General features: G+C 42.5%; 1 protein-coding gene across 1 annotated transcript; it reads right to left on the bottom strand.

The window, feature by feature from the left end:
- Nucleotides 1-1,740: 1,740 nt before the first annotated feature.
- Nucleotides 1,741-16,086, bottom strand: LOC308680507 (N-acetyllactosaminide beta-1,3-N-acetylglucosaminyltransferase 3-like). The gene is made up of 2 exons (XM_081348644.1): nt 15,982-16,086; nt 1,741-3,096 (listed from the first exon to the last, which is right to left on the bottom strand). Exon 2 carries the CDS (start codon nt 3,086-3,088, stop codon nt 1,934-1,936), a length of 1,155 nt encoding a protein of 384 aa, XP_081204770.1. The 5' UTR covers nt 3,089-3,096; nt 15,982-16,086; the 3' UTR covers nt 1,741-1,933.
- Between the last annotated feature and the right edge of the window lie 11,728 nt (nt 16,087-27,814).

Genomic DNA, 27,814 nt, shown 5'->3' with positions numbered 1-27,814 from the left:
TCATTTTTCTCAGTTATTTCGCTTTATTTCCAGATTCAGTCATAGGCTCGTTCTTACTTAGTAGAGCACGTTCGCATATGCACAGTCTTCAAAAACGGTGCTTTAAATTTCTTAACAAACTAAAAGACGTAAATGACATTTGTATGTATTCTAAATAAAAGATACAGATTGTATTGAATGTCAGCTTGCTTATTTTGCTAAAGATAAGGATTTATTAAGTCCACATGTCATGCAAACTAGAAACTCTGCTTCTAACCACAGGTGGAGAGCTGTCGTTAAGGGACGATTGGAACGATGGTTTCGGGAAACACGACTCGTTGAACTATGCTGATAACGACGGAAATTGCGACCATAGTTGGCTAACGATGCTTTCGGGAAACGCACCCCTGAATGATTCAGTGAGTGAGTGAGTCCTACTTCAGTGGATCTCTAGTGCATAAAACAACAAAGCAAACTAAGAGAATAAAGATACATCTACACAACACCATGAAAAAATGCAAATGATACAGCATTTTATAACTATTTGACCTTTGAAGTTGGTATTCACCTTTTATTAATACAAACATTTCTAGAGAACAAGAGAGTTGTCCCATTAACAAACTTTATCACATGTCAAAACGTAGCCTATCAAAATAATTGATGTCCTATTTATAATTTGAAAACACACATTAAAGCTTACTTGAACAGACACTTCTCTTTAAAAAGACTTGCGCGTGGTCCATTGAATATTGCGATTCAGGGGTGCGTTTCCCGAAAGCATCGTTAGCCAACTATGGTCGCAAGTTCCGTCATTATCAGCATAGTTGAACGATTTGGTGTTTCCCGAAACCATCGTTCCAACGAACATTCGCAAACAGCATCGCAAACTTGTGTGGTTGGAAAGCCAGCTCTCGAGCTGTCGTTAGAAGCAGAGTTTCTAGTTTACATGAGATATAGACTGAATAAATCCTTATCTTTAGCAAAATAAGCAAGCTGACATTCAGTACAACCCGTAATATTTATTTAGAATACATACAAATGTAATTTACTTCTTTTAGTTTGTCAAGAGATTTAAAGCACCGTTTTTGAAGACTGCGCATGTGCGAACGTGCTCTACTATGTAAGAACGAGCCAAATATTGAGTCTGGTAATAAAGCAAAATAACTGAGAAAAATTAGAAATGGTCTTCAGATGCCATGTCTGTAACTTATATGACAAAATCTAGCGTTAATTCGATCTCAAACAGATTAATTAAAATAAGTTATTAGTCCACTACGTGCGAGACGTCATAAACCAACGTGGTTGAACGATACTTTGCGACATACGGTTTCGGGAAACAGTCGTGACTAGCTAGTTGATTTCTCCAACGATGCATCGTACTATGGTAGTTAAGCAGCGAGCTATATAGTTGTACGGGAAACGCACCCCTGATTCGTGATTCACGAAATTAATAATTCAAATGAACCATCTGAATTTGCGTACCGCTTTGATTCAAAAGAACTGAAATGATGGAAAGATTCTATCCTGCTGTACTTTGTTACAGTTCAGCACCATACATCTAAAAACATTCAGAGGTGTAAAAACCTTAATTTGCTTTTGCAGCAATCATTTAATGCATAGAGTATGCCACTTCATATTACACTTAATTAACTATCCTGATAAAATTAGATTTAAAAAGGGAAAGATATAGATTTCTATCTCCATAAGCACTCTCTAATCATTTACAAGAAAGAATAAAGACCATAAAGACTCCAACTTCTTCTGCTGAGAAAGGAGTCAACAACCATTTTTATTTCCGTTAAAGTGCAATACAATACACCAAATCATTTTCTTGAGAAGTGACATGGTAAAACATTAAAAGTTAATTCATTGATTAAAACCAAAATTGATTACATCAATTCCAGCAAGCTATTATGTTTCCCTTTAAAATGAACCACACACCATGTTCTTTTGTTTATGGGCTTCCCTGAAGAGAGGAATTTGTTTTTCCACATTGCAAACGTGGGTTTTGTATTTCATCCCACATCACAAAAATCATGTGTGGCAGAAATCTGTGGACTAAAATGATTTCTCTGTAATAGCAAGGGTGAAATGTGTCAACGTTCTCAGCTGGGACATGAAGACCAGCGGTTCTTACACCAAAGTGGGATGTGGGTTTGAGACCAGCCTTTTCCAAACACATTCCCATGTAAACATCATCAATGGGCAATATAATTATAGAGTGAGACATGTTGTAGATTGTTCTGGCCGTGAAGCCTGAGAGAAGAAAGCCTCCTCCACCACAGTAAGGAGGATAGCTCTCAGACTCCTGAACCTGCACTGGGACAAAGTATTTACTTGAAGAGTGTCTAATAGGCCCTACGTTCTGGATGAGGTGCCCGGTAAAGAGATGTTTACTTCCATCATTGTCCTCTTGACCTTGAAGGTACTCAACCATGTTAAACGTATTGGCAAAGACGTCATCGTCCCCGTTTAAGAGAAATCTAGCCTGTGGGCACCATCTTTCCATCCACTCTAAGAAAAGGATCTGCTTCAGTGTGAGGTTAAAGAAAGAATCATTGAATTCCCACTGTAAAATGTCCTTGTTCTCATTGTTCTCCAGCTTCAATAGCTTATTCAACCTGCTCTTCTCGAAGCCCGTTTTCGTTTGTCCGATTATGAAGACTCTACGGATCCACACACCTTTGTACAGTCGTTCCTTAGCCCATGTTTTCCGCAGGACTTCTCGCCGCTCATAGTTTTCTGGAGAACTCTTGATGACCAGCAGAAGGAAGACATCTGCAGAGTTCAGGGGTCCGCCACACTTATTAGGCAGGTCGAGCAGCATGGGAAAATTCCTACAGTGACGGTAAAGCAAGAAATCTTGGATATGACCTGGCAGAGTAGAAAATCCAGTCACATTATAAGCCGACATATTCTGCTGACAACGTGAAGACAAAGGCTGGACAGTTTTGGATCTGGGCAAGTGGATTTGATGACGGAGCATCTCATATGTGTCTTTGCTATTTGATATAACGTCGTCTTCAGTGTCGTTTTTGTTCATAATAATGAAGAGACACACAGCAGCTGTGAGAATTAATGCTATTTTCTCTGCTTTTTTCATTCTCATCTTCGCACCTGTTTAGGAAAAGAGACACAATTCACAGTATGAACACAAAAGTTCTCTCAATAAGGATTTTTCAGACCTAATAGACTAGTTGCATGTGGCCGCCATTTTGGATTTTGGGTCAGCAAGTGTGCGGTTAGACACTTCCGGTTTCGCATTGCGCCCGGTGCAGGGAGCCGAAGACAGCCGAAAATTATCTTTTATAGTTGCTTATAGAATCAATTATAACTTAAAATACTACTAAGATCCATATTACTATCACACGAGCCAATGGCAATTAAATGCACGGATGCGTAGTCAGATTAATGAATGAAATACAACTGTTCACGAACAGAAGATGATTTGACTCATGCTGCAATAAAAAAATAAAAATAAATAAATAAAAATGCAGTAATAGAAAGCATAGAAACGCACAGGTGAAATACACTGAAAATTATATGCATTTAAAAATTTGGTCGGGTTGAGTCATCCCTCCGGATCTTCTGCATCCACTCAGCCCGTACCACAGCGTCAGCGGGCGGGGAACGCATGAAAGCTGACTTCTCTGTTGTAACGTGACGAAATGGTACATAACGGCACACAACGATGAAGTGCTGAGGCTGTCACCCTCTGAAAGGCAAGTCACCTCTCTTGAATCCTAAAAACACTCATTGTGAAAAAATATCTCTGTGGTAATGGACCTCGGTCGCTGTTGTCTCTAGCTCTCGCTGTCAGATCACCGGAAGTACTGGCCCACACACTCAAGTTCGAACGTCAACGGTCGCCGTGCACGGAGCGAATTATAAAATACTAACTCGAGGCTGTCCATGAAACTGAATTAATGAAATTAATGATATATAAGGATGCACGGTATCAGGCCCAATACTGAGCTCATGTACTTGTACTCATAAAAATGCTCAGATACAAACAACCAATATGCTGATTTCACGCAGCCGTTATTTTGAAATCGAAAGCGAGGCTCCGGTGGGAAGAAAACCGGAAGTGTCGCCTTTAATCACAGGAGAGTCATGAATGCGATGGCGTATTGTTGTGTTTAATGATGTTGTGTCAATTCTAAAACTGTACATACATTTCTTTCATACTTTATACTATATACAGTGAAATTTATTTAGAAATAAAATATTTTTTTTATATAATTCAAAAAGTAAAAAAAGAAGCAGGAATGAACTATATACATATCCTGTATTGGATATAAACATCCAATAGTGTAAATCGCGGCAGCAGCTTCAGGTTGGTAGTCCAAAGGCATTGTTGTTTATCTTTACTTCCGGGTTTTTTCCCACCGGAGCCTCACTTTCGATTTCAAAATGGCGGCTGCGTGAAATCAGCGTATACCAGGCAGATTGTAAACAGTGTTTGTGTCCAGACAAAGAAACACTGACAACAGAGGGTATATAATGGGGATAAAAAAGAAGACTGTCTATGAAGTAAATGTATCTTATTAGTGGAATATTAAACGAAATGGTAATGTCTATAGCTGTGACGCACGAGCTGATCAGTGCACAGAGAGAGAGAGAGAGAGAGAGAGAGAGAGAGCACTTCTGTTTAATGCTTTTGATTGCTGATCGTTCACTCAGCACGTTAGCCTAGAAATCTAGACGCACCCTAGCGGCAGCAAAATGTATTTTGCAGCCAGGGTAGTCTAGCAACTCTCCATTGACTTTCGAGCTGCAAAAACCTAAACTGGGTCAGGCCAATCACGTCGTCTATAGAGTAGGCGAGGGCGGGCTTAACATAATGACGACAGAGTTGCGACGGTTACCTGCACTTTAAAACAAAGAATGGCTGCTGCTGGCAAACATCTTTCGAATCGGCTTTGGCCGCGACTCTGGAGGACTTGGAGTTAGGTTTTTCTTTGAGAAAAGAGCAAAGAACGGCACTTAAGTCATTCTTAAAAAAAGGAAGATGTGTTCGTAGTTTTGCCGGCCAGATATGGCAAAAGTTGAATCTATCAACTAGCTCCGCTGTTGGGAAAACGCTCTGGTTGGTTGGTTGAAGCGCTGTCCTATTGCCAGGGGCGTTTCTAGGTTTTAAAAACATCAGGGGCTGAGTCTGAAACATCAGGGGCTGGGGGTGGGTAATAAGATACGATTCGATACATAGAATAATGTATATTTTAGGCCTATATATGCAGGGGGCAGAAAAATTCAGTCCTGGCACTGTTGCCACACCAGCCCATATTACCACACAGACACACACATTAAAATGTGAGGTAGTTAGGGGGGTTCGGGGGTATGCTCTCCCGAGAAAATTTGGATTTCTCGGACCTAAATTTGGATTTCTCGGACCTACATATGTGCATTTTAAGGTGTTTGAAGGCCAACGTTTTTTGATAACAATAGCTTTAAAAGCATGTCAGTGGGCAGTATACATAAATGATTTGTCAAGCAGATAACAGATTCTTAAACATGAGAATGAGGATAAATGTTGAAATGAATGATCCACACTAGAAAATGGAAATGCAAAATGTTTCTGCATAGCTGACAATACACAATTACATATTCCAAACAGGAATGGCCTTAAATGAGAAATCTTTCGAGGATTATTTTGCATAGATGTAAACTTTTTAGCATTAAAGTTTGGTTTCAGCAACTTGTTTCTTTCTTGAGTTAATCAATGTTTTTGGCACTATTAAATCAGTTAAATTAAATTTCAATTGTTCACTCATAAAGACAGTCACTTGTCACCACCTACTGGCTTAATGATGCAAGTTGCGCAAACACAGACAAGCGGAGTGATACAAACTGTGAAAAGACTGATGCTGGTGAAATATTCGAACACATTCGAGGACCTTATATATATAGGCTACATATCAGAGTTAAATAGGAATACATTGTTATAGTGTTAATCAAGCGGACTAAATCACACGACTGCGCAGCAATATTTAAGCTCATTATACAAATGAAATAATACAGATCTAGACAAATTGGGTTGCTTATAGTTAAAAGAATGTCATGAACGATCATTTAGGCTAGATGTAGGCCTATTTTTCACATTTTTGGTCACAAAATATTTAGTCAGTTTTGATGACTTTGCAATATTGATAAAATATTAGAAGATTAATAATGAAAAATGAGTAGGGCTACGCCAAAATGTGTAACATTTATGTAGTCTACAAAGGAATACAAAATCCCCGACATAGAGTTTTGATGCAGCTTTAATCTACCTTTTGGTTATTTCAATAATTAATTCACGACAGAACACGACGTTACATGCTAGTAGTTTATTTTGCGTGATGCAGGGCGCGCCGCATTTGCGCGTGATTGAAGAGTGCGCGCCGCGAGCAAACGGCTGACACGACAGTAAGTTAGTTTTTCTGAGTTTTACTGGCATAGCCTATAGCCTGACAACATCTGGTCAGACAGAAGACTGTGCGGCAGTGCTGACTGCGTCTTTTTTTTTTTTTTTTGCTGTGAGATTGTTTGCTGTTGCGCGCAAATCCTGGAGATGAACTTGGATAGCTAAATCGCTCACGTGGTGCGTCTCTGTGTGAGAGTAACCATAGTAACTTTGATCTGCTTGAACACATTTTAATCGTCTTTAATACATGATTGATTCCGAAGGATAGTTTAAAAGACCCGGTCGATTTTTTTAAATAAATACAAAATTATTAAAAAATGATAATAATTATAAATAAATTAAATTTTTTTAGATCCGGGGCTATAAAAAAAAACATCAGGGGCTGAAGCCCCGGATGCCCATGTCTAACGACGCGCCTGCCTATTGCTGTAGAGGGAATTTGAAAGTCGGATTGAGCCGTGTCTATGGTGAGTTGCCAGACCTAACATCTTGATGTAGGTCTGGCTTGTCAGGCTATCAGCACGTGCTATTTGGATTCAAACTAAATCCAGGGTTGCCAACTCTCAGGCATCTGGCGTGACTCTCACGGTTTCAGCATCAATCTCGCACACGCAAGAAATGTCACGCCAAAATCCATTTTTCTCCCCTCTCAATCCATTAATTTTCTGTTGACGACTAGACCACTGCGTATTAATTACAGGAGAGGAGTTTAAGGCCCACAGCTGTAATATCTGCCTATAACGTTCTCACTGCAGTGTTCTCTGATCGTTGATTCGCTGACAACCTTGCAGTTGCACCTGATACGTCAGTTGCGTGTGAGAAGTTCAGAGAGAGTTCGGAGTCGGAGCCACTGATGCGCGTTTGAAAGTTTGGATGACAATCAAGGTAAGCAGATAATTAGTTTGTTATGGTTTTTTAACCGCACGCCGCCATCGCCACAGAGGAGCAGGACCGAGCAGGACACGGAGAGCCTGCCTGCGTCAATGCGCGCAGCCGCGTCCAGGAACGTCGCTTGCACACACTAAAAATACCTCACTGAAAGTTATAATAATAATGAGCAGGTATGGCGCTGTCTGTGAATGTCCAGACACACACACTCACACACACATACGCACAGAAAGACTCGCGCCAGTATCGAGCGCACAGACAGCGCGTCAGAATCAGTTTTGCTGGGCAGTTCTCTTTCGCGCTTGAACGAACAATAACACATGCCAAAATGTCAGTTTTGTCGAGTATCCTCATAACAATAAGCAGTCTTAAATTAGTTACATAAAGTCTTAAATGAACAAGAGTAAATGAGAAAATGAGATGCGTGAGAGCCTGTCAGCAGCGGCAGATTTTAAAGTGACAGCAGCCACTAATTCTGTAGTCAGTAAAGTTAACCAAAGAACAAAGGGAACAGAGAAAATCACTCACTGCTCTTGACTTGAGCAGAACGCTTGCAGCTTTAATAAGGATTAATCGAATTTAATTAATAATTTCTGTATATTGTATACCTTTTACACAGGAAGGGCACATGTAAATATTACATTTATTCTTGGGTTTATGTGAGGAAAGTTTTAAGTTCACTTATATTGAAAGTTGTTATAATTTTCAAAAGTAAAAAATCTTTTTCATGGAGACATCAGTAGCTACAGTCAGTGATACTGGCCTTTATTAATAAAAAAAAATGGCATTAAACAATTGTTTAAAATATACTGTCTTTATGTTGTTTCTATATTACAGTGGAAATTGAGTCTCACATTATTTAAATTTTATTTGCACACAAAACATTAATGGTGAACATTTTTGACTTTATAAAATGATTGTCTCAAGTCTTGGCAATTGGCCCCTATTAAACAATAAAGACATATTCTTCTTATACATAGTTTAGTAGCCTACTATATTCTTTTTGGCAGAATTTATCATTATAATCAACTTGATTATTTCCTGGATTTTGTATCACCATAGTCCCTAAAGGTATGTAAATGCAGGAAATGTGATTAAAATTGTGAAAAACATTTTTGCTTTTTTTAAAGTGCAAAAACTTTTCCCCCCATTTTGTGTGATGATCAAAAAAATGATCAAAGGTTGCCCAGATTGAGTTTAGCCTGCCACAGTCAAATGTGGATGCTGAGCGAACCTTTTCAGTTCTCTTACGAGAGGTTCTCTCGTATTGCGTAAGTTTAGCTTACGCTACAGGAAAGTCTTCTTTCTTCGAGATCTGAAGCCAAAAATTATCCTTAATTTTGTATTTATTGTCAACGCAGTGCGGCAGCCGGCAGACCATGGCAAGCTGTATAAGCGTGCTCTTTGGCTGCCCGGCGGCAACTGCTTAAGCCTACCAGTGAGCCCTGCGCTTCGCGCCCTCCACACCCTTCTAACCGTCAAGATGGGTGTGGCCAGTGTGCATATAAGCAAGGGCTCGTAGGCTGAATATCTGATTTTCTTGTCTTCAGCGAAGCTCTTCGCATCGCTGGATCTTGAGAGCCGCCGCCGTTGAAACCAGCGACCAGCAAGCTTAGGACAGCGCCTGAAGAAGCCGGCCGCCTTCGCCGCCTTCAGCCATCCGTGCCTGCTACGCTATCCGGCGACATATCCTTTTATTACTGCTGTGTGTGTTCGCCCTGCGACACACACTTTCTCTCACTGTTCTAAAAGAGCACGAGGCGTTTTTGTCAAAATGCCTCGTTTTTCCTGCGGCTCGTGCCGCGCCCCGCTCAGCAACGGAGACCGCCACCTCATCTGCGCTCTCTGCCTGGGCCGCGAGCACGCCGCCACCGCACTCTCTACAGGCGGCTGCCCCGAGTGCGAAGAACTTTCAATGTCGACCCTATGGGCTCGACTTGAAGTCTTCGACCAAGCTGTCGCTCCGCCTGTCCCTGCCGGGCCACGCAAGAAGAAGCGCCGCTCGCAGAGACCACCGGAGACTGATGTGACTGAGGAGCTCGCCGGAACCTCTCCCTCGAGCTTCTCTCTCGCCCTCTCCGCCCCCCCTCCCAGCCGCTCAACCGCCGGCTCTCGCCCGCGCCGCCGCGTCAGGGGATGAGGCGAATGAGATAGACACCCTCCCTCTGTTTGAGCCGCGCTACTGCGCCGCTCACAAGGGATGGCAGAAGTGGACGGTCTTGAAGCTCTCTTTACGTTACAAGAAAGCTACTCCGTCCTCGCGCGTCACTCACCGGCGAAAGGAGAACAGAGTGTTTTCGTCCCGCCGTGGCCGGACCTACCTCCATTTGTCACACATTTCTCAGTCCCCTCTTAAGTTCAGGCGACTGGAATTGTTCATATCGCAGTATACGAGCCTGTTATAAATACACGCATGCCTGCAAGCGAACGCCGTCACAAGAGATGTTGACGCTCTCTCTTATATGCTCGCTCTAACTGAAAGCTAATGTATTCTCCCCTGTGGTTCAATAGTGGAATCTTAGGTTTTCGCGCCAGAGACCCGGGTTCGATCCCGGCTCTCGCGGCAGATAAAAAACGTATGCTGTTCGCTTCTCCAGCTCGCGGCCAGCTTTTCTTACATACAGAAAGCGAACTCGCTCTCCCTCTTGTTGGGCCGCGCAGATTGCGCCGTTCACAAGGGATGACAGAGCGGACGGTCACGAGCAATGTTCAGCGCGCGCGCCTCACTCACCGGCGAAAAGAGGAGAGAGTGTTTTAGTCCCGCTGTGGCTGGACAAACCGCCAATTCTCACACATTTCTCAGTCCCCTCTTAAGTTCAGGCGGCTGGAAATATTACTATTGCAGTAAACGAGCCTGTTTTTATACACGCACGCCTGCAAACAAACATGATCGCAGAGAGAGACGATATATATATCTCTCTTATATGCTCGCGCTGACCGAAAGCTATTGTGTTCTCCCCCGTGGTCCAGTGGCGGAATCATAGGTTTCTGCGCTAGAGATCCGAGTTTGATCCCGGCTCTCGCGGCAGATAAAAAATTATGCTGTTCGCTTCTCCGAGCTCGCGGCCAGTTTTTCTTACATACTGAAAGCGAACCCACCTCTCGCACCACTCCTACTCATGGTGCTCTAGTATTTATGAGCGTCTAAACACGAGGGAAGAAAAGACTGTTAAGTCCCGCTGCGGCTGGACCACCGTCAAAGCTTCACGCTCTGTCAGTCCCCGTTGCCACGGCTACTGCAGATGTTCACCTCGCAGTCAACGAGCCGGTATATCTACCCGCTCGCCTGCGCGCAACCACCGTTCTCACGGCGACCCAGAGAAATCTCAAATGAGCATAATGTCTGGTTGCACAGCTCACGCCGTATGTGTTTCAAATGCAGTGAATGTGCCCACGTTTCTGTGTTCACCCCTGCACACAAGCACTATAAATCCCGTGTCTCTCACAGAGCCCACACTCATAAAGCAGGCAGAAGCCGCTCGAGTGTTAAAAGTAGGTTACGTGTCCACTTCTCCGTGCCCACACCTACTCACTGCCCGCTCTGTCACACGGCCTCTTACGACCGGTCATGTTTTAAATGTAAGTCATGTGCCAACCCTCGGGCGCTCACACATACTAACGAACATTTCGCCCCTGACGCCGCGCCTCACACTATAGGTTCCCCGTCCAAAGCCACCGGGACACTGTGTGTAAAACGGCCAGCTGTCGCTGTGTGCGATCCGCCGTATCTAAGCACCGAGAGTGCGCACGCTGCGCCCGTGCCTCCATATCTAGCTCTCGAGCCCGCGGTACGCAGCAATCAGAGCCTGGAGGCCATTCTGCCCCTGGCGGCACACGCGAAAGCGTGGGAAGCTATTCCAGGCGCGTCAGAATGGGTGCTGAACACAGTAAAAAATGGCTATACTCTGCAGTTCGCCTGCCGCCCCCCGCGCTTTCTAGCGCGAACCGAGACGAGAGTGAATAGGGAAGTAGCACATCTACTTCGAGCAGAAATAGCGACACTTCTGTGCAAGGGGCTATAGAACCGGTTTCCCCTTCTCTGAGCGAGTCAGGCTTTTACAGCCGTTATTTCCTCGTTCCAAATAAGGATGGAGCTCTCAGACCAATTTTAGATCTGAGACATTTGAACAAAGCTCTTATGAGAAGACTGTTCAAAATGCTCACAACCAGGCAGATCCTCGCGCAGATTCGCCCGAGAGACTGGTTTATTTCCCTCGATCTGAAGGATGCCTACTTTCAGATCCAGATACTTCCCCCGTCACAGGCCATTCTTGAGATTCGCCTTCGACGGTCAGGTATATCAATACACCGTCCTGCCGTTCGGCCTGTCTTTAGCACCCCGTACATTCACTAAGTGCATGGACACAGCTCTCGCTCCCCTGAGGGGTCAGGGAATGCGAATTCTGAACTATCTGGACGATTGGCTCATTCTAGCACAGTCAGAGGAAGAGCTTATCGCTCACAGAACAGTGCTTCTCAGCCACCTGGAAAGCCTGGGTCTCACGGTCAACTGGACCAAGAGCTCATTAGTGCCCAGTCAGTCAACCTTCCTGGGTATGGAACTGGACTCTTAGGCAATGACGGCCCGCCTGTCGACACAGCGCGTGCGTCTTACCAGTCGGGCAGCACCGCACCTCTCAAGACATTTCAGAGGATGCTGGGTTGTATGGCTTCAGCTGCAGCAGTGCTTCAGCTGGGTCTGTTACGTATGCGCCCGCTGCAACGCTGGTTGAACGCCCGAGTGCCTCACAGAGCCTGGGCCTCCGGCAGCATTCGAATCAGAGTGACTCAGAGCTGCGTTTCAGCACTGAAGCCCTGGTTAGCGGCCGACTGGTACCAGCGGGGAGTGACAATGGGAGCCGTCTCGCACCGCAAAGTTATCTCGACGGACGCATCCAACTTAGGTTGGGGCGCTCTTTTCGAGGGCAAACCGGTCTTCGGCCTGTGGTCAGACCAGGAGAAATGCCTCCACATAAACTGTTTGGAGATGATAGCGGTCGAGAACGCGCTCAAGCGCTTCCTCCCACTCATATGGGATCACCACGTGCTAGTCCGTTCGGACAACATGTCCGTGGTATCCTGTGTGAACAGACAGGGCAGTGTCAGATCCAGGAACCTCTGCAAGCTGACAGAACGCCTTCTCGTGTGGGCTCATCACTCGTTGCGCTCGCTGAGAGCTGCGCACGTGCTGGGCCACCTGAACGTCGGCCCAGACAGACTGTCCAGAGACATCATTCCCCCGGGAGAATGGTCTCTGGACCCTCAGACAGTCCAGTCACTCTGGCGCCTATTCGGCAGGGCGAAAGTCAACCTCTTTGCGTCAAAAGACAACTGCCCACTGCCCGATGTTCTTCTCGAAAAGCGAGGACGCGCTGGCCCAGACCTGGCCCAGCCTCCCACTGTATGCTTTCCCTCCAATCTCCCGATCTCCATGCACTGATGCTCGGCGCACACGGTGTTGACAAGGGGTTCCCGTAGCGTAAGCTAAACTTACGCAATACGAGAGAACCTCTCGTAAGAGAACGTACTCGGTTACCTAATGTAACCTCGGTTCTCTCTAGAAGAGGGAACGAGTATTGCGTAACCTGCCGTGTCGCGCCACGAGCTTTTGCGCTTCAGACTGTGAAAACCAGATATTCAGCCTACGAGCCCTTGCTTATATGCACACTGGCCACACCCATCTTGACGGTTAGAAGGGTGTGGAGGGCGCGAAGCGCAGGGCTCACTGGTAGGCTTAAGCAGTTGCCGCCGGGCAGCCAAAGAGCACGCTTATACAGCTTGCCATGGTCTGCCGGCTGCCGCACTGCGTTGACAATGAATACAAAATTAAGGATGATTTTTGGCTTCAGATCTCGAAGAAAGAAGACTTTCCCGTAGCGTAAGCAACTTACGCAATACTTGTTCCCTCTTCTAGAGAGAACCGAGGTTATATTAGGTAACCGAGTACGTTATTGGCCTAAACAAGACTGACACCAGGAACAGACTGTCACTTGATGCGAAGTTCGGATCATTTTACTGACTCGTTTGTTCGATCTCGTTCATTAAAATGAACAAATCTTTTTTCGAGATCGTTTTGAGATTTTTTATTGTTTTGATGTTGTTGTTTTACATGTTTGTTATTTAATCACCTCTATCTTTATTTTTTTATAGTGCAATCAATAAATTAATTGTACATTTTGAAAAAACGTTTTTTTCCCATAAATCAGGGTTTAGGCTATATAAGTAAAGGACGGATGTTTTTAAAATTAGGGTTAGAGTTAGGGTTACGCGGAGTCTCACTCCAACCAAAAGTCCCAAAGTTGGCAACCCTGTAAATCGTATATGTAAGTAAAACATGAACGAAACATCCAAAGCGACCGCTCCGAAAACCAACGTCTTGATAGACAGCATGCACATTCTGAATTGAATTGTCTCACATCTTGCACTTCAAGTCGCACCCGTGGGGGATGTGGGTGTTTTAACACCCACACTTTTCCCGGTGAGAGGGTTCAACACCCGCACTTTTTCAGCAGTTTTGCACAAACGCCTCACTACAGTCGCTCCTCCGTTTCTCTTATTACTATGATTATATAATGTGTAGATGTGTATTTTTATAAAAGTTTGTGTTTTTAATAATATATTGTGTATATAAAATATCTACTTTTGTGTTCTACTGAAGGGGGTTGGATTAACAGTCCCACTTTTATTATATCATGAATTGAAAATCATTACAGTTAGAAGTTATATTTTGTAGAAAGAGATTTTTCATTTTGAACTTTATTCTCATTCATTTTATTCTGCCCTTATAATGACAGCTGTGTGAGACATGTAAAAGACAACTGCAGTGTCTGATGTCAACAATGCATATGCATACTTAATGTGTGTGTTTTTGTTGTTATTGTTTTTGGTATTTGCAATTTTCTGTACTGTTAACCTATTCAAAACTTGTGGGAAAGGCATCAACTGATTATCCATATGACTATACATACTATGTTTCTCTATCCAAAGCTATAGTTCGAGGCTGGATCCTCTTACTCATTTTTCTAGGCCTATATGGAAGTGTTGAGAACTGTCTGTCAACTGACTGAACTGACTGACTCTAACTGTAATTCGAGTTCAAGTCAGGTTTGAAACAACATGAGGAATTTTCAGAATTTCAGAACACACCTTAATGTCATTAAATTCTTGTCAACAAAATTGCTGGAGTTGATCATCTGTCTCATATTCGATTACATGCAGACCTTTGGTTTGAGGAATGTTGAAACTCAACAATAAAAATGCACTGCACTACACAAGCAAACAATAGCACACAAGAGAACCTCAGCATTTCCGGTTTACAACATTAAAGGTTTACAGGGCACATTTTGGGAACATTACAGGCCAAACATTCAGTATTGCTTATCATCAATAATCCTACATTTGTTTTGGGAAAACATAACACCGTTATAAATGATATATGAAAGCTAGCAGCCAATAACTAATTTGCTCTTCATGCTTGGTTTTGGATTCTCTATAATGACACTCTTAAATGTTTTACATTTTTTCTCCCATGATGAAAAAGCATGAATGCAGTATAATTTTCACTTTCAAATTCCCAGTCTCTAGATAGATAGGTTATATTTTCCCATAAGGTGTGTGTATATTTATAAACATATTCAGCTATGAAAAAAAATTAATAATAAGAGACCACTACAAAATTAGCAATCTATACAATTACAATAATATAAAGTTTGTAAATTCTTAATGAATAGTTAGTTATTAAAAATTGATTTAAAATGTATTAAATATGCAGGGATTGACTTGATGTGTACTCAGTGTAGAACTGTATTGTTCATGCCCACCCTAGTATACAAACAATACCTATTAAATTATTATGTTTTATAATAAGTGGCTGAGCCCCCCCCCCCCCCCCCCCAATATTGAAATCCTAGAATCGCCCCTGCTATATTTATTAAGACAGGCTTAACATAGTGGCTCTGTTTATGCAACTGGTCATATTGACAACAGACAAACTCGGAAAGTTAACTGGGTTTAAATTTGTGTTTTTTTAAAAGGTATAAATAATTTATATCGACCTGAAAATCAGAATAACGCATTCCAGAGAGCTGTGTAGCCTAAGTGTGGAAAATCCACCATTCTCCTTCTGTTTAACTGGAAACACTATTTTGGCGTACAGGCTACATTTAAATAACATCTTAATTTTTAGGTGTTTGAATTACGTACTTAGTTAATCAATCATTTGCTCAGAAATGCATTTTTAAAGGAATCTCCCAGCTAACTGTAAATAATGATTAAAGAAAGCTTTCTTCTAGAATTTTCAGTTAAGGGTAGATCAGTTATTTAACTGTAGGCTACAACACATTAAAACAGCATTACTGTAGAGTAGTTTGAGAAGCAATGGATTGCAGAAGTAAAATCGTTAAAGAGGAAGTTTTAAAAAAACAAAGTTGTTGCACTTCAGTGTCTGGATTCTAGCAAAACATAATTAGTATTATTTTTTGGTCTATTAATGTCATAGAGGCAACCGAAGTTTTTTCCTCTCATTAACAAAACTGTTTTGTTAAATAAGACACACAATAGCCTACATAAGAGAATCATACCATAAAATTAAGAATAGCCCTAATTAGATTTAGCTATAAAACAGTAACAGTGGCATGCATTCTTGTCGTCGCATTGGGTAAATAGTTTAGACATCTAAACGAAGCAGATAGAAACCATATTTATCTTACCTGATCGTTAACTTCTTCGGACACCGCCTAAACAAGTAAGTCTGTTTTAGGTTTTGTTCATGTCAAAAACCATCCCCACCCTGTATTCACTGCTCAAACTCTCTCCTCCTAACAAGGAAATAAACAGGAGCCTCTGTGTTACTGCTGTATCTAGAGGAAAGGGTCTCAAACCCTGGTGTGCTGCCTACCTACAGCATGATGACCAACACCATCAATGTCATATATATATGTAGTTGAAAAACGGTTTCTTTCCATTTAACATATAGGCTACATGCAAGAATCATACCATAATATAAACAGTTTTATCATTCAATTTTAATATATATTTTTTTACAAATTATTTGATTTCTTCTGAGACTAAAAAAGCAACACATATTTCTGACTGTTTTTCTAAATATATATATTATTAGTGGTGCTTGCTGAAAGCAAGGCATCACTATTGTTATTGCTCATACTTATTCTTCTTCTTTTTATTATTATTCCACACAAAGTTTGGCGCGTAACTCGTCCCGCACCGTTTGTCACAGATCCATGAATGAGGTGTCAAATCGACCGGCTCATTGAGGAGAGGTGTGCTATGACTTTTATAAGCGATCGGGAGGGGGGCGGGGGCGGGGGCGGTGTCCGCCCCAGGGGCGAAAAAGCGCCCCAAAAAGTCCCAATGACTTAACATTGCAACGAACTTTGAGCACTGAGCAAGGATTTCACAGAAACATGTGATTTGCCACATTTGAAGAGGCTGACAGGCTCTGTAAGAACATACCTCACAATGGGGTAAAAGTTGCACCCCTGGGGGGCAGGAGCGTCCCAAAGTTTCCCATTGACTTACAATGGTGTTGGACAGCCCATGAAATGGGCCGTCCTACACATTGCATAGGGATTTTGTATTGAACGTAGCTCTGGATCACAGTGTCATAGAGACAAGGGGGCGGCCTCATTTTATTCAGACGACCAATCAGTCTCTCAGGATCATTGTGAAGCTATCAAGCCACGCCCTAGCAACCATTTAGAGCACCTTAGCAACAAATCCCATAGACTTCCATTGAAAGAGATCAAATGGATATCCCCGGCCTGAATTGTCATAGAAACACGAGGGTGGTCTCGTTTCACTCAAGGCAGCAAACGGCCAATCATGAATCACCTCAACACTTCCTAGCCCCTCTCTAGCAACCATTGTCGAGCACCTTAGCAACCAAAATCCGAGAGGGATATCTTCTATTCTGAATGTCACAGAGGCATGGGAGTTGGTTTATATCATAAATACTGACAAGCAGCCTTTGGAGTTTCATGATTGGCAGCTGCCAAGCCACTCCCTAGCAACCAAACAGAGTACCCTAGCAACCATTTTGCAAGACCTATATCTCTGCATCAGAACATCATAAAGAGATGGGGTTAACACAAGTTTGTGTCATGATAGAATACTGGAAGCAAATGCAGGTAAAAAGTGTTTATTTACGAACAGCAAGCTCAAAGGAAATAACACTCAAAAGTCAATGCTGAACGATCTCTCGGGGACAGGTGATCCGATGCTCTCAGGAAACAGGCAAACAGACGCTCTCAGGAAACAGGCAAACAGACACTCTCAGGGGGAAGACAATCAGGCTCACTCTCGCAGGGACTTCGATGGTCACGTGATGAAGTGCGCTGGTGCGGTGAATACGTAGATCCCCAGTGCTCGGTGCTCGTGGGCGGTGAACAGAGAAAACGCGATCCACAGGAAGAACAAGATCCGGATGAGACGGCACAACACACACACACAGGATGGCAAACAACGGATGGACGCTGGAATGGAGAGATGAGTGAGTATAAATGGAGAGCGGGAATTGATGGCAGCTGGAGCGGGGAGTGAGTGTGATGATTATCAGCTGGAGCACTGAACAATCACGCGAGCGGGACAACGCCCACTCACGCACACTCACAGACATGAAAACAAACAATGACACGAGACACAGAGGAAACAGTGCATAACTCAACCGTGACAGTACCCCCTCTCCTAGGAATGCCTCACGGCATTCCCAGGCCTCCTTACCTGTCGATTGTAATCATGCCTGATTCAGGTCCTGAAACGGAGGAGGAGGAGGAAGACTTCCTCCATGCCAGTTCCGGTGGTCCCAGTTCCGGTGGACCCGTTTCCGGTGGTCCCGAGTCCCGTGGTCCCGAGTCCGGTGGCTCCAAACACAGAGACCATCCCGGAGGTGATTGCCGTCCCTGACGCACCGCCCAGGCGTCTTGCTCTGCCCGCGCTGCCCAGGCGTCTTGCTCTGCCCGCGCCGCCCAGGTGTCATGCTCTACTGGCCCCGCCCGAGCTGCTCGCACTGCCTGCACCACCCCAGCGATCCGTCACGTCTGCCGGGCCTGTGTCTTCGGACAAGATGGCCGCCAAAGAGACTGTTCACGTCACGTCTGCCGGGCCTGTGTCTTCGGACAAGATGGCCGCCACAGAGACTGTTCACGTCACGTCTGCCGAGCCTGTGTCTTCGGACAAGATGGCCGACATTGGTGGCGAAGTTGAAAATTGAGTGTTAACGCATTATATTACAATCGTTAATGACACAACATTGTATAGGCTACAAAAACTGCTACCAGTATTCACGACTCTTGCGTTGCTCTCCGCCATTTTGAAAAGGTCAAAGGTTATCTCATCTCGGCAACTCGTGCATCAAAATATTCTACGAGTTGCCCAGTGGAAAATCCCACATGAGGGGGTGTTCATGTGCATTTTCCACGTCGGCTTTTGGTATTTACCATAATTACCATAGCACGTGAAGGCACCATTAGTTTAGTTTGGGAATTTATGTTTGCAGGCCTGTATTTTGGAGCGTGTATTTTGTGTTTGTGTTAATTACATAGCTTATTCTTTATTTACGTTTATGTTCCGAGCGGAATGTTTTCTGTAGTGATGTTTTCTCTTATTTAGTTATGAGTTGTAAACGTTATTTTTGTTAATAAATACTTCTTAATTCGCTTTGTTTCTCGTTGCCTCCCTCTGTCACGGTTCATGAATTCACTGTCTCTCTCTCATCTCGTGAGTGTATGTGTGTGGGCGTGGCCGCTGATCACCACTGATTAGCAGCGCCAGCTGTTACCACTTGTTTGTCCCTTTATATGTTCAGTAAGTGATGTGTTTCATGTTGTCAGTTTGTTGTGGCTTCCCCGGTGTGTGTTCCCTGTTCCGTGCTCGTCTCCTGGCTTCCTTGTTGTGGATTCTTCTTGTTCCTCGTCGTCTTCCTGGATTCCTGCATTGCTTCACTGAGATCACCGATCACCGATCACCATTCACCACCACTGGGTTGCCTGTCAAAGTCCCTGCGTCACCTGTCTTCAGCTGTGTTTGTGTTCGCCTGACCTGTTGTTGTCTACATCAGCTAATAAAGCCTTTTACTTGCATCTTGCATCCAGTCCTCATTGTCCGTCACGCCCTCATTTTTCACGGCTCAGAGCCGGCTGTGACAAATACTGTCTGCATTTTTTCTCATGCCCATATTCACACACACACACACACACACACACACACACACACACACAAACTCACACACACCTCATATTTACAGGCTCAAAAGCTTCATACAGACGCGTCTCCCATCCAACAGTGATCTAAAGCACACAGACGTTGAGGAGAGATTATGGTTAGATCCTGAAGCCAAGTTAAAACGTGTTGCAGGAACTCCCAGTCAGTTTGAGTTTGCGTGATTATCCATCTGCAAGTGTGCATTGATTAGCCTTATGCAGAAGAGTGTTTGAAGCGCTCATGCAGTCCTGGCTTTGCTGGGGCACATTGGGGCATCTGGGCTTTTGACCACCAGAGGAAATGTCTGCAGTGCCGGGCTGGCCATGGTCTGATACGGGACCATAGCGGCCGTGCCAAACATTCCCACCGGACTGGGCAAACCGGACCACTGGTGTGGATACACAGGGGCTGGCATCATCCCGGCGAAGGGGGCGGTGGGCATCAGGTATCCGCCCCGCTGGATGACGGGCGACGGCCGCTGGTGATGCCGTGAGGCATGATGGGACCCAGAGCTGCTGACAGCGGGCAGGACAGGGGTAGATGGAGCTTCACAGCCGCCGCAGGGATTGAGCCTCTAAACTACAAGAGAAGAGAGACACCAGATAAAATAACACTGCTTTATGGTTTCTCATGGTTTATGTTTATTCACTTTATATGCTTTAGAAATTTTAGCTTTAGAAAGTAATTATTGGGTGCTTTAATCAGAGAATTGCGTAATGTCATTGCGTGATTACATAAACTAACCAGTGAATCGTTTTTTTGAACTGGTTCATTGAAACGAACTGTCCGAAAGAACCAGTTCGCGGAACTGACCGCCTGTGACTCGTCAGAACAATAGACTATAAAAAAATATTGGCCTTAGTGTCCGTGACGTCACCTGTAGGATTCTGAAGAGCCATTTTGGAGGCCAAAGTGGGCGGAGCCGGCCGTCGCCATCTTGGCAGCGCGTCACTCCCGGATTAATGAAAATGGGAAAAGAGGCGGATTAGCTGAGGTGATGTGACGCTAACAGACAGCAGACAAACGCTAGTAGTGACATCAGCGGCAATCAACCTGTCACTCAAGTGGCCACCCCCCTAATTATGCAGAACTTTACGGCTTAATATAATGGATGAGTTATAAAAAAAAAAAATCACCCCCCTCACAGTTGTCATGAAGGGTAAAATTAGCTATATAGACCAAAACCTGTACCAGCATGTAAACGTTTTTTCTGCTGTAAAGTTCTCTTTTGCAGCCTGTCTCTAGTGGTCAGTCGATGAATTGTCACTTCTGTGTTGGATTGAAGAGAGAGACTTCCCCTAGGTCAGAACGTAGCGCAAGTATGTGTTCCATTCTCAGCACTGCATACTTGATTCCAGATTCCAGAGAAATTTCACTTGTCAATAGTGTAGAGATGTATGAAACACTAAGCAGCTTTCTCTTGGTCAGCTTGGCGAATTTAGTGAAAATGAGCTGAAGCAACGTGGCAAACTTTTTCCCAAATAACTGGATACCGGTCGTGAAATTTTGCAGAGCAATGGTAAATGTGACCACATTAAGACCGTGGCCCCTATACCTTTAGTTAGTTCACATTTACAGTATGTCTCAATAATAATGCATCTGGTTAATAGAACAGAATATATACTCACTATAAAAATTATTTGTTGGTTTAACTTAAAGGCTGCACTGGAAGAGGAAGACTTCGTTTCCACTACCGCTGACATCTGGACAGCAAATAACAGAAGCTATATGGGTGTAACACTTCACTGGATGAACAGAGACACTTTGAATCGTAACAAAGCTGCAATAGCATGTAAGAGATTGAGAGGCAGACACACTTATGATGTTATTGCTGCAGAATTAGAATAAATTCACTCATCAGATGGATTTCTTAACAAATAACAGACAATGCATCTAATTTCATCAAGGCGTTCAAAACATATCAGACTGTCACTTCTGAGTTTGATGAAGAGGAGGAGCAGAAGCAAGATGAGGGTGTCACATATACAGATTTAACAGAAGCCCTCTCTGCTGAGAATGATGATGGTCAGCTGACTCTTCCTCCACACTACAGGTGTGCATCACATACAAACAACCTAATTTCCACAGGTGATACTGAGAAATACTTAACTTCCAGTACAAACACCAAAGCTGTGTTTAGGATTATAGCAAAATGCACAGCTCTTTGGACAAAGGCAAAGCCGATCAACGTTTGCATCAGAACAAGTGCATGAAGTCAGCCGGAGAAAGGTTCTGGTACCTCCTCCACAAGGTGGAATTCCTCTCACAAGACTGTTTCCAGAATCACAGAAATTCCCATAAATGAGCTGAATAGTTTGTGCACCAAGCTGGGAGTGAAGTGCTTTAAAGTCGACATGAAATCAAAACTGACCCTATTTACTTTGTTAGCGCATATTACTAGTCTTGTGGTGAACAATTAATCCGTGCAAGTTAATACACATATTTATTTATTTTATTTTTTTGCCGTGGTAATCTTTAATCAAAATCTGAAAAGTTACTTCCGGCCTGGAATGGCGTTTCTTTTCAGATGAAATCAGTTTGACGGCTTGAGTTAAAAAAACGCTAAAACCACCGTTCGTCTATGGAGCTAGAAGAGTCTCAATAAAGATAAATGCACAAACTGCATTCACATATGCACACACAGGATACACAAATGCACACACATGATTCATAAATACACACACAGGATACACAAATGCGCACAAAATTCACAAATGCACACACAGAATTTAAAAAGCACAGAAGATTCACAAATGCATACAAAATTCAGAAATGCACACAAAATTCAGAAATACACACACAATTCAGAAATGAAAACAAAATTTACAAATGCACACAAGATTCACAAATGCTCAGGACAAGATTCAGAAATGTATTTCTGATGCACACACAAATATATCTTGATTTACAAACTGCTTGCGGTCTGTGAACTTCACTGCATTTGTGTGTGAATTTTGAGACTCCCCTGACTTGGCTCGACACACAAATGCCTTGTTTTAAACAGGGAATGACCTGTGACCAATCAGATACGTCCCTTGTTTTAGCCAATCACAAGAACGCACCCCACGTGGGGGATTGTTTACTTGTAAACCAATCACATGAAGTGTGGGCGCGAGCGCTAGAGCGAGGTGGGTGGAGTTCTGCCAGTTGGTTTAGACCGGCTTCTTAGGCGGTGGGCCAAGTCCGTCTATCTCGTTTAGTTTTTGATTTGACAGTTACTCAGCAGCTGTGTGGCTCATTTTTGTCTGTATGAATAATTCACAAAAAGATTAATGATTGTTTCCAACGCCAATTGTTGCACATTAAAGTATAAAAATAGATTTCATTTCGCTAGCTGATCACAAACGTTGGCCGGAGTGAGATCCAATCAACGCTTGTGTTGTTACCTTGTTGAATAGATTTGGCCAATCACGTTATTCGTTGAACCGACGTCGCGTCAGTTTTGAGTCTAGTACAGTCTACAACCCAACGTGAAGAGACCGGTGTGTCTCGGCAAGACAACGTCAAGGTAAGATTTGTTTTACAATGATTATACACCCCTATATCTTAATGCTTTTCATATAAGTTGTATTTAAGACTGCAAGCTATAGTTCGCCGTGAGTGTTGTCGTCAGTGATGCGCGGGTCAATGTATAAACAAACCGCACCCGACCGACGTTTTCAACTAACCCGCCCGCAACTCGGACCGCAAAAAACGAAAAAGAAAATATTGACCCGCATTTTTTTTTAAGTAGCTATAATGCTCATCGTAGCTATTAATATAACTTAATATTCTAATTTTGTCAAGAATTATAAAAAATCGTCAATATAAGCTCATAATTTGAACTAAAATAGTCTAAATGTTTAGTTTTAAAAACAATTTTAAAAAGCTGGCATTGTCTATTTTGATGTTTCTGCGCAAGTTCAGCAGACAGGTTCGGGTTTGTTCCGATCAGAGCTCGTGAGCGGAGAGCGCATTTCTGAATATTCCGCTCCGCTCACGGTCGCTCGCCCAACCCAGATGGCCTGCTGGTTCGACAATATGTGGAATAAGGGCTGCCTCCGACTATTTTTTTTTCTTGTCGACTAGTTGTTCATTTAAGCCATTTGTGGACAAATCGCCCCTTTATATTAAATTAATTACTTAAAGGCTAGCCTACAGGAATACGCGTAATGACCGCACGCTTAAAGCTTGCCACAAAGAACCGGTTGAAGTAATGATTATGAATGTGTCTAAATTAGCAAGGAGACATTTAATTGTTTAGTAATAAACTGGTGTTTTCTGTGTCGCTGCAAATATGAAGTTGACAATGCGGAGATTGCCGACTCGCCATGAACGCCAGAGAGAAATGCACATTTCATATGGATTAGCCTACATAATCAGAGAGTATAGCCTATTTATTTTGGTTTGAATATTTTCGTTTAAAAGTAGACATTTCAAGCTTTCTGTAATATATAGCCTATATTTATCAAATCTGTGAGGCACAAGTTGAGTTTCGGCGCCCTCCAGTTCACATGCAGTGATCGCGTACCAGCGCCTTATTTTGTCTGCTATATGCTTCTTATTTAATAAATACGGGCAATTGATTGATAAAACATTGATCAAAATTAAGATACAATTTATACAAAACGAAAATCTTTTAAAAAGAGTTTTCTATAAAACAAAACTTAATGAAGTCGTCAAAATCATGTTTTACCAAAAACAGCGCCGTTGCTAGGAGGGCGCCAGCGCCTCTGCCTCTCAGCGCCTCTGCCTCGCGAGTGGATGATAGCCCTGAAGACGCCTAGCAATGATATACCTTTAGTGGTAGTATACCTTTAGTTAAGTTATCGCAGCGCGCTAAGAGACAATGTTGTCGGAAAATGCAGCCCAGGTATATTCATAATGGAGATTCCAAAGCTCTCTTCTTTGGTCAGAACCATGGAGAGCGATCGCGGATTTACTTTTACAATGCAACACAATATTTAAAGAGCATCAAGCTATTACAATCTATATTATGTATACGCACAGATAATATAACAGTAGGCTATATTAGTCAATATTTTTTTATTCCGTGATTGGATAACGTTTTTTTATTTTATTTTTATTTAACGTTTTTAATTTAAGGCCCACCCACAATTGGTCTGGCTTATCCAAAACTGGAATCCTGGCGCCGTGCCTGGTTGGTCGTGCCAGTTTTGTGGTTATCAAATGTGTAAATAGCATCGCAAGAAGTAGCCTACACATGACAAAACCAGCACTTTGGTCATCATCTTTCATTATTTCGGCAAATGTCTCCCACCCTTTGCTCTTTCTATTTGTGTATTTGCGGAGCTTCCACTCCCCAGTCTTCACCTTTTCTCTTGCCGCCTCCATCTCTACCTGCAGACTGAGCTCGTGCGTCATCTTCGCGCCAGTTATTCAGCCAATAAAGTGTAAATTAAATTTAAAACGTATTCATAGAAAATTGTGTCTAGAACTATATCAATTACAAAGGTTTAATTGGCATCTTTATTTCAAACGATCCGACCGACCGCGACCCGAATATCATTAAAAATATTTTTGGATGACTCGTAACCGCAGGCACCCACTCATTTCGGATCAACCCGCGCATCACTGGTTGTTGTTGATGAGAACAGTAACGTTAGCCACGAAAGAATGTTGGTAAGTGGAGCAGTAAAGCTAGGTCTATAATGGTATGCTGCTTAGGCTAATCCAAAATAATAATTCGGTACATACACAATAAACTAAGCAAAGAGTTTTCAAATACGGGATTATTACGGGAAAAATTTTAAACGGGAAGACAGCAGGAAATAAGTCTGACTAAGGGAGAATCACGGGGTAAACGGGAGGGTATGTCGAGGTTGGTTACAGCAAGCTACCTAGGCTACAAGTAAGCTAGACTAATTATCAGCTAAAAAGAGTGCAAACCAAAATAAAGAATGATTTCAAATCAACTTTATAGTGGTAGTCATGGAGTTATTTAAGCCAATTATGGTTGATTGTCAGTTTATACAATGACACAATTCTGTGCATGGTACATCTGTCAGTGGTTGGGCTTCACCTACACAACAGAACAGGTATAAGATGGAATATGGTGGAAAAATATTTTAGTTAAAGATGGCTGTTTTTGAGCTATTTAACAAAATTATTTGTGGTCAGAACTGCAGTAGTCTTACTACAAATGTCAAGATGAAAAATGTGATTGAATATTATCTAGTAATGTGCGCTTTCTGTGTTTATTTATCTGAATATAATTCAGTTGTTTATCTAACACGGACAGGACAACATCATATCTCTCCACACCCAAATGACTACAGAGGTGATCGTTGACAATCATCACATCAACAGCACCATGATGGAGCAGGTCAAGATCACAGAGTTGCTTAGTATCCACATCACAGATGACCCATCTCGATCTATCGACACCACCAACAGAACCTGGCCAAGAAATTCCAAAAGCCTCTGCACTTCCTCCCACAGTCGAGGAAGGCTCATCTCCCAAAAATCCATCCTCTTAACTTTCTATAGGGGAATCATAGAGAGCCTCTTCCTTCCACCCCCACCCTCCAGTAACCTAAGGGCAGCTGATTGACTCTTGCACAAATACACTGGTAGTTTACACTATGATGCTGCTACATTGTTTTATTTTTAAATTTGCTATGAACATTTGACCCCACTTACACTGCCTTTGCTACTTGTCATGTCATGCACTTACACAATAATACTATATTAATTAGGGATAAGGCACGATTTTCAAATATTCGATTAGCTGATTTTATTATAGAATAGGATGTGCGGGATGATTGTCTTTAAAAAATCCCCATGTTTTAGTTGTGGTTATAAGTTGCAATCCTAAATTCACATAAAATTTTTATACATTTAATAAATATATTCTTAATATTTGTTGTTTTTGTTTGTGTTTAAGCGTGTATATATATATCAATATTAATTTTGAGACTTGAAATGTAAACTCTCAAGGGTTGGATTTCTAAATATATGTTGGTTATGTGTCTATTCAGAATGACTTCTGAGCAACAACCTTTTTTTTTGGGGGTATGTCATATGCATCACTTGCATATCATTATTCATTCACGTGAAAACATGTTTAACAGTACCAGACATTAGGAAAATATGACATACGGATGTGCATTGTGCCGTTACAGTCAAGTCAAGTTTATTTATATAGCGCTTTTCACAATAGAGATTGTATCAAAGCAGCTTCACAGTATTAAATTAAAATAATACATCAATGTTTGTTTCTAGTGGAAAACGTCCACGTTTGGTAATGCTGATCAATATTATTGTTGATTGATTAATTAAATTAAATATCCCCAACTGAGCAAGCCATAGGCAACAGTCCATTGCATTAATAAAAATAATTTGTGTGTAGCCTAGGCTACATTGAACAGACTTTGCCCAACTTGTCTGGGAAAGGAGTTACAGGGCTTTTTACATTTGAGGCTAAACGGATAAAACACCTAATTTTTACTTCAGTTTAAAATTTAAAGAACGCAGCTTCTTGGTCACTGACAAAGATTACTTTGCCTCCGCTGTAGAAACTGTGTTCATTATTTATTGGTTGTCAAGGAAACGGGAGGTTTTCTAACGTTATGATTAGTACTCCTGCTTACTTGCCGGTTTAAAAAAGTAAGAGTTTGTAAGGACATTTTGCGTCAAATGTGCAAACAACAAAGTTGGAAACAATGTCTGCAGTACTTATACGATTTTATTACATGGCCTCAGCAAAAAAAAAAAAAAAAAACGTACACAGCTGAGAGGTAAGTATTAAATTCGTAATTTCGAGGTCCGGCCCACCGCCTCAACCATAGACTGTAAAAAATGGTCTCAACCAACTGGCAGAACTCCACCCACCTCGCTCGCTCGCGCCCACACTTCATGTGATTGGCTTACAAGTAAACAATCCCCCACGTGGGGTGCGTTCTTGTGATTGGCTAAAACAAGGCATTTGTGTGTCGAGCCAAGTCAGGGGAGTCTCAAAATTCACACACAAATGCAGTGAAGTTCACAGACCGCAAGCAGTTTGTAAATCAAGATATATTTGTGTGTGCATCAGAAATACATTTCTGAATCTTGTCCTGAGCATTTGTGAATCTTGTGTGCATTTGTAAATTTTGTTTTCATTTCTGAATTGTGTGTGTATTTCTGAATTTTGTGTGCATTTCTGAATTTTGTATGCATTTGTGAATCTTCTGTGCTTTTTAAATTCTGTGTGTGCATTTGTGAATTTTGTGCGCATTTGTGTATCCTGTGTGTGTATTTATGAATCATGTGTGTGCATTTGTGTATCCTGTGTGTGCATATGTGAATGCAGTTTGTGCATTTATCTTTATTGAGACTCTTCTA

Source organism: Scardinius erythrophthalmus (genome assembly GCF_964197995.2).
Source record: "Scardinius erythrophthalmus genome assembly, chromosome: 20".
Lineage (NCBI taxonomy): Eukaryota > Metazoa > Chordata > Actinopteri > Cypriniformes > Leuciscidae > Scardinius > Scardinius erythrophthalmus.
This window is presented reverse-complemented; position numbering and strand designations above follow the sequence as displayed.

What these genes read in the sequence shown, in the direction of transcription:
- LOC308680507 (XM_081348644.1), bottom strand. Translation starts at nt 3,088, where the DNA reads ATGAGAATGAAAAAAGCAGAGAAAATAGCATTAATTCTCACAGCTGCT.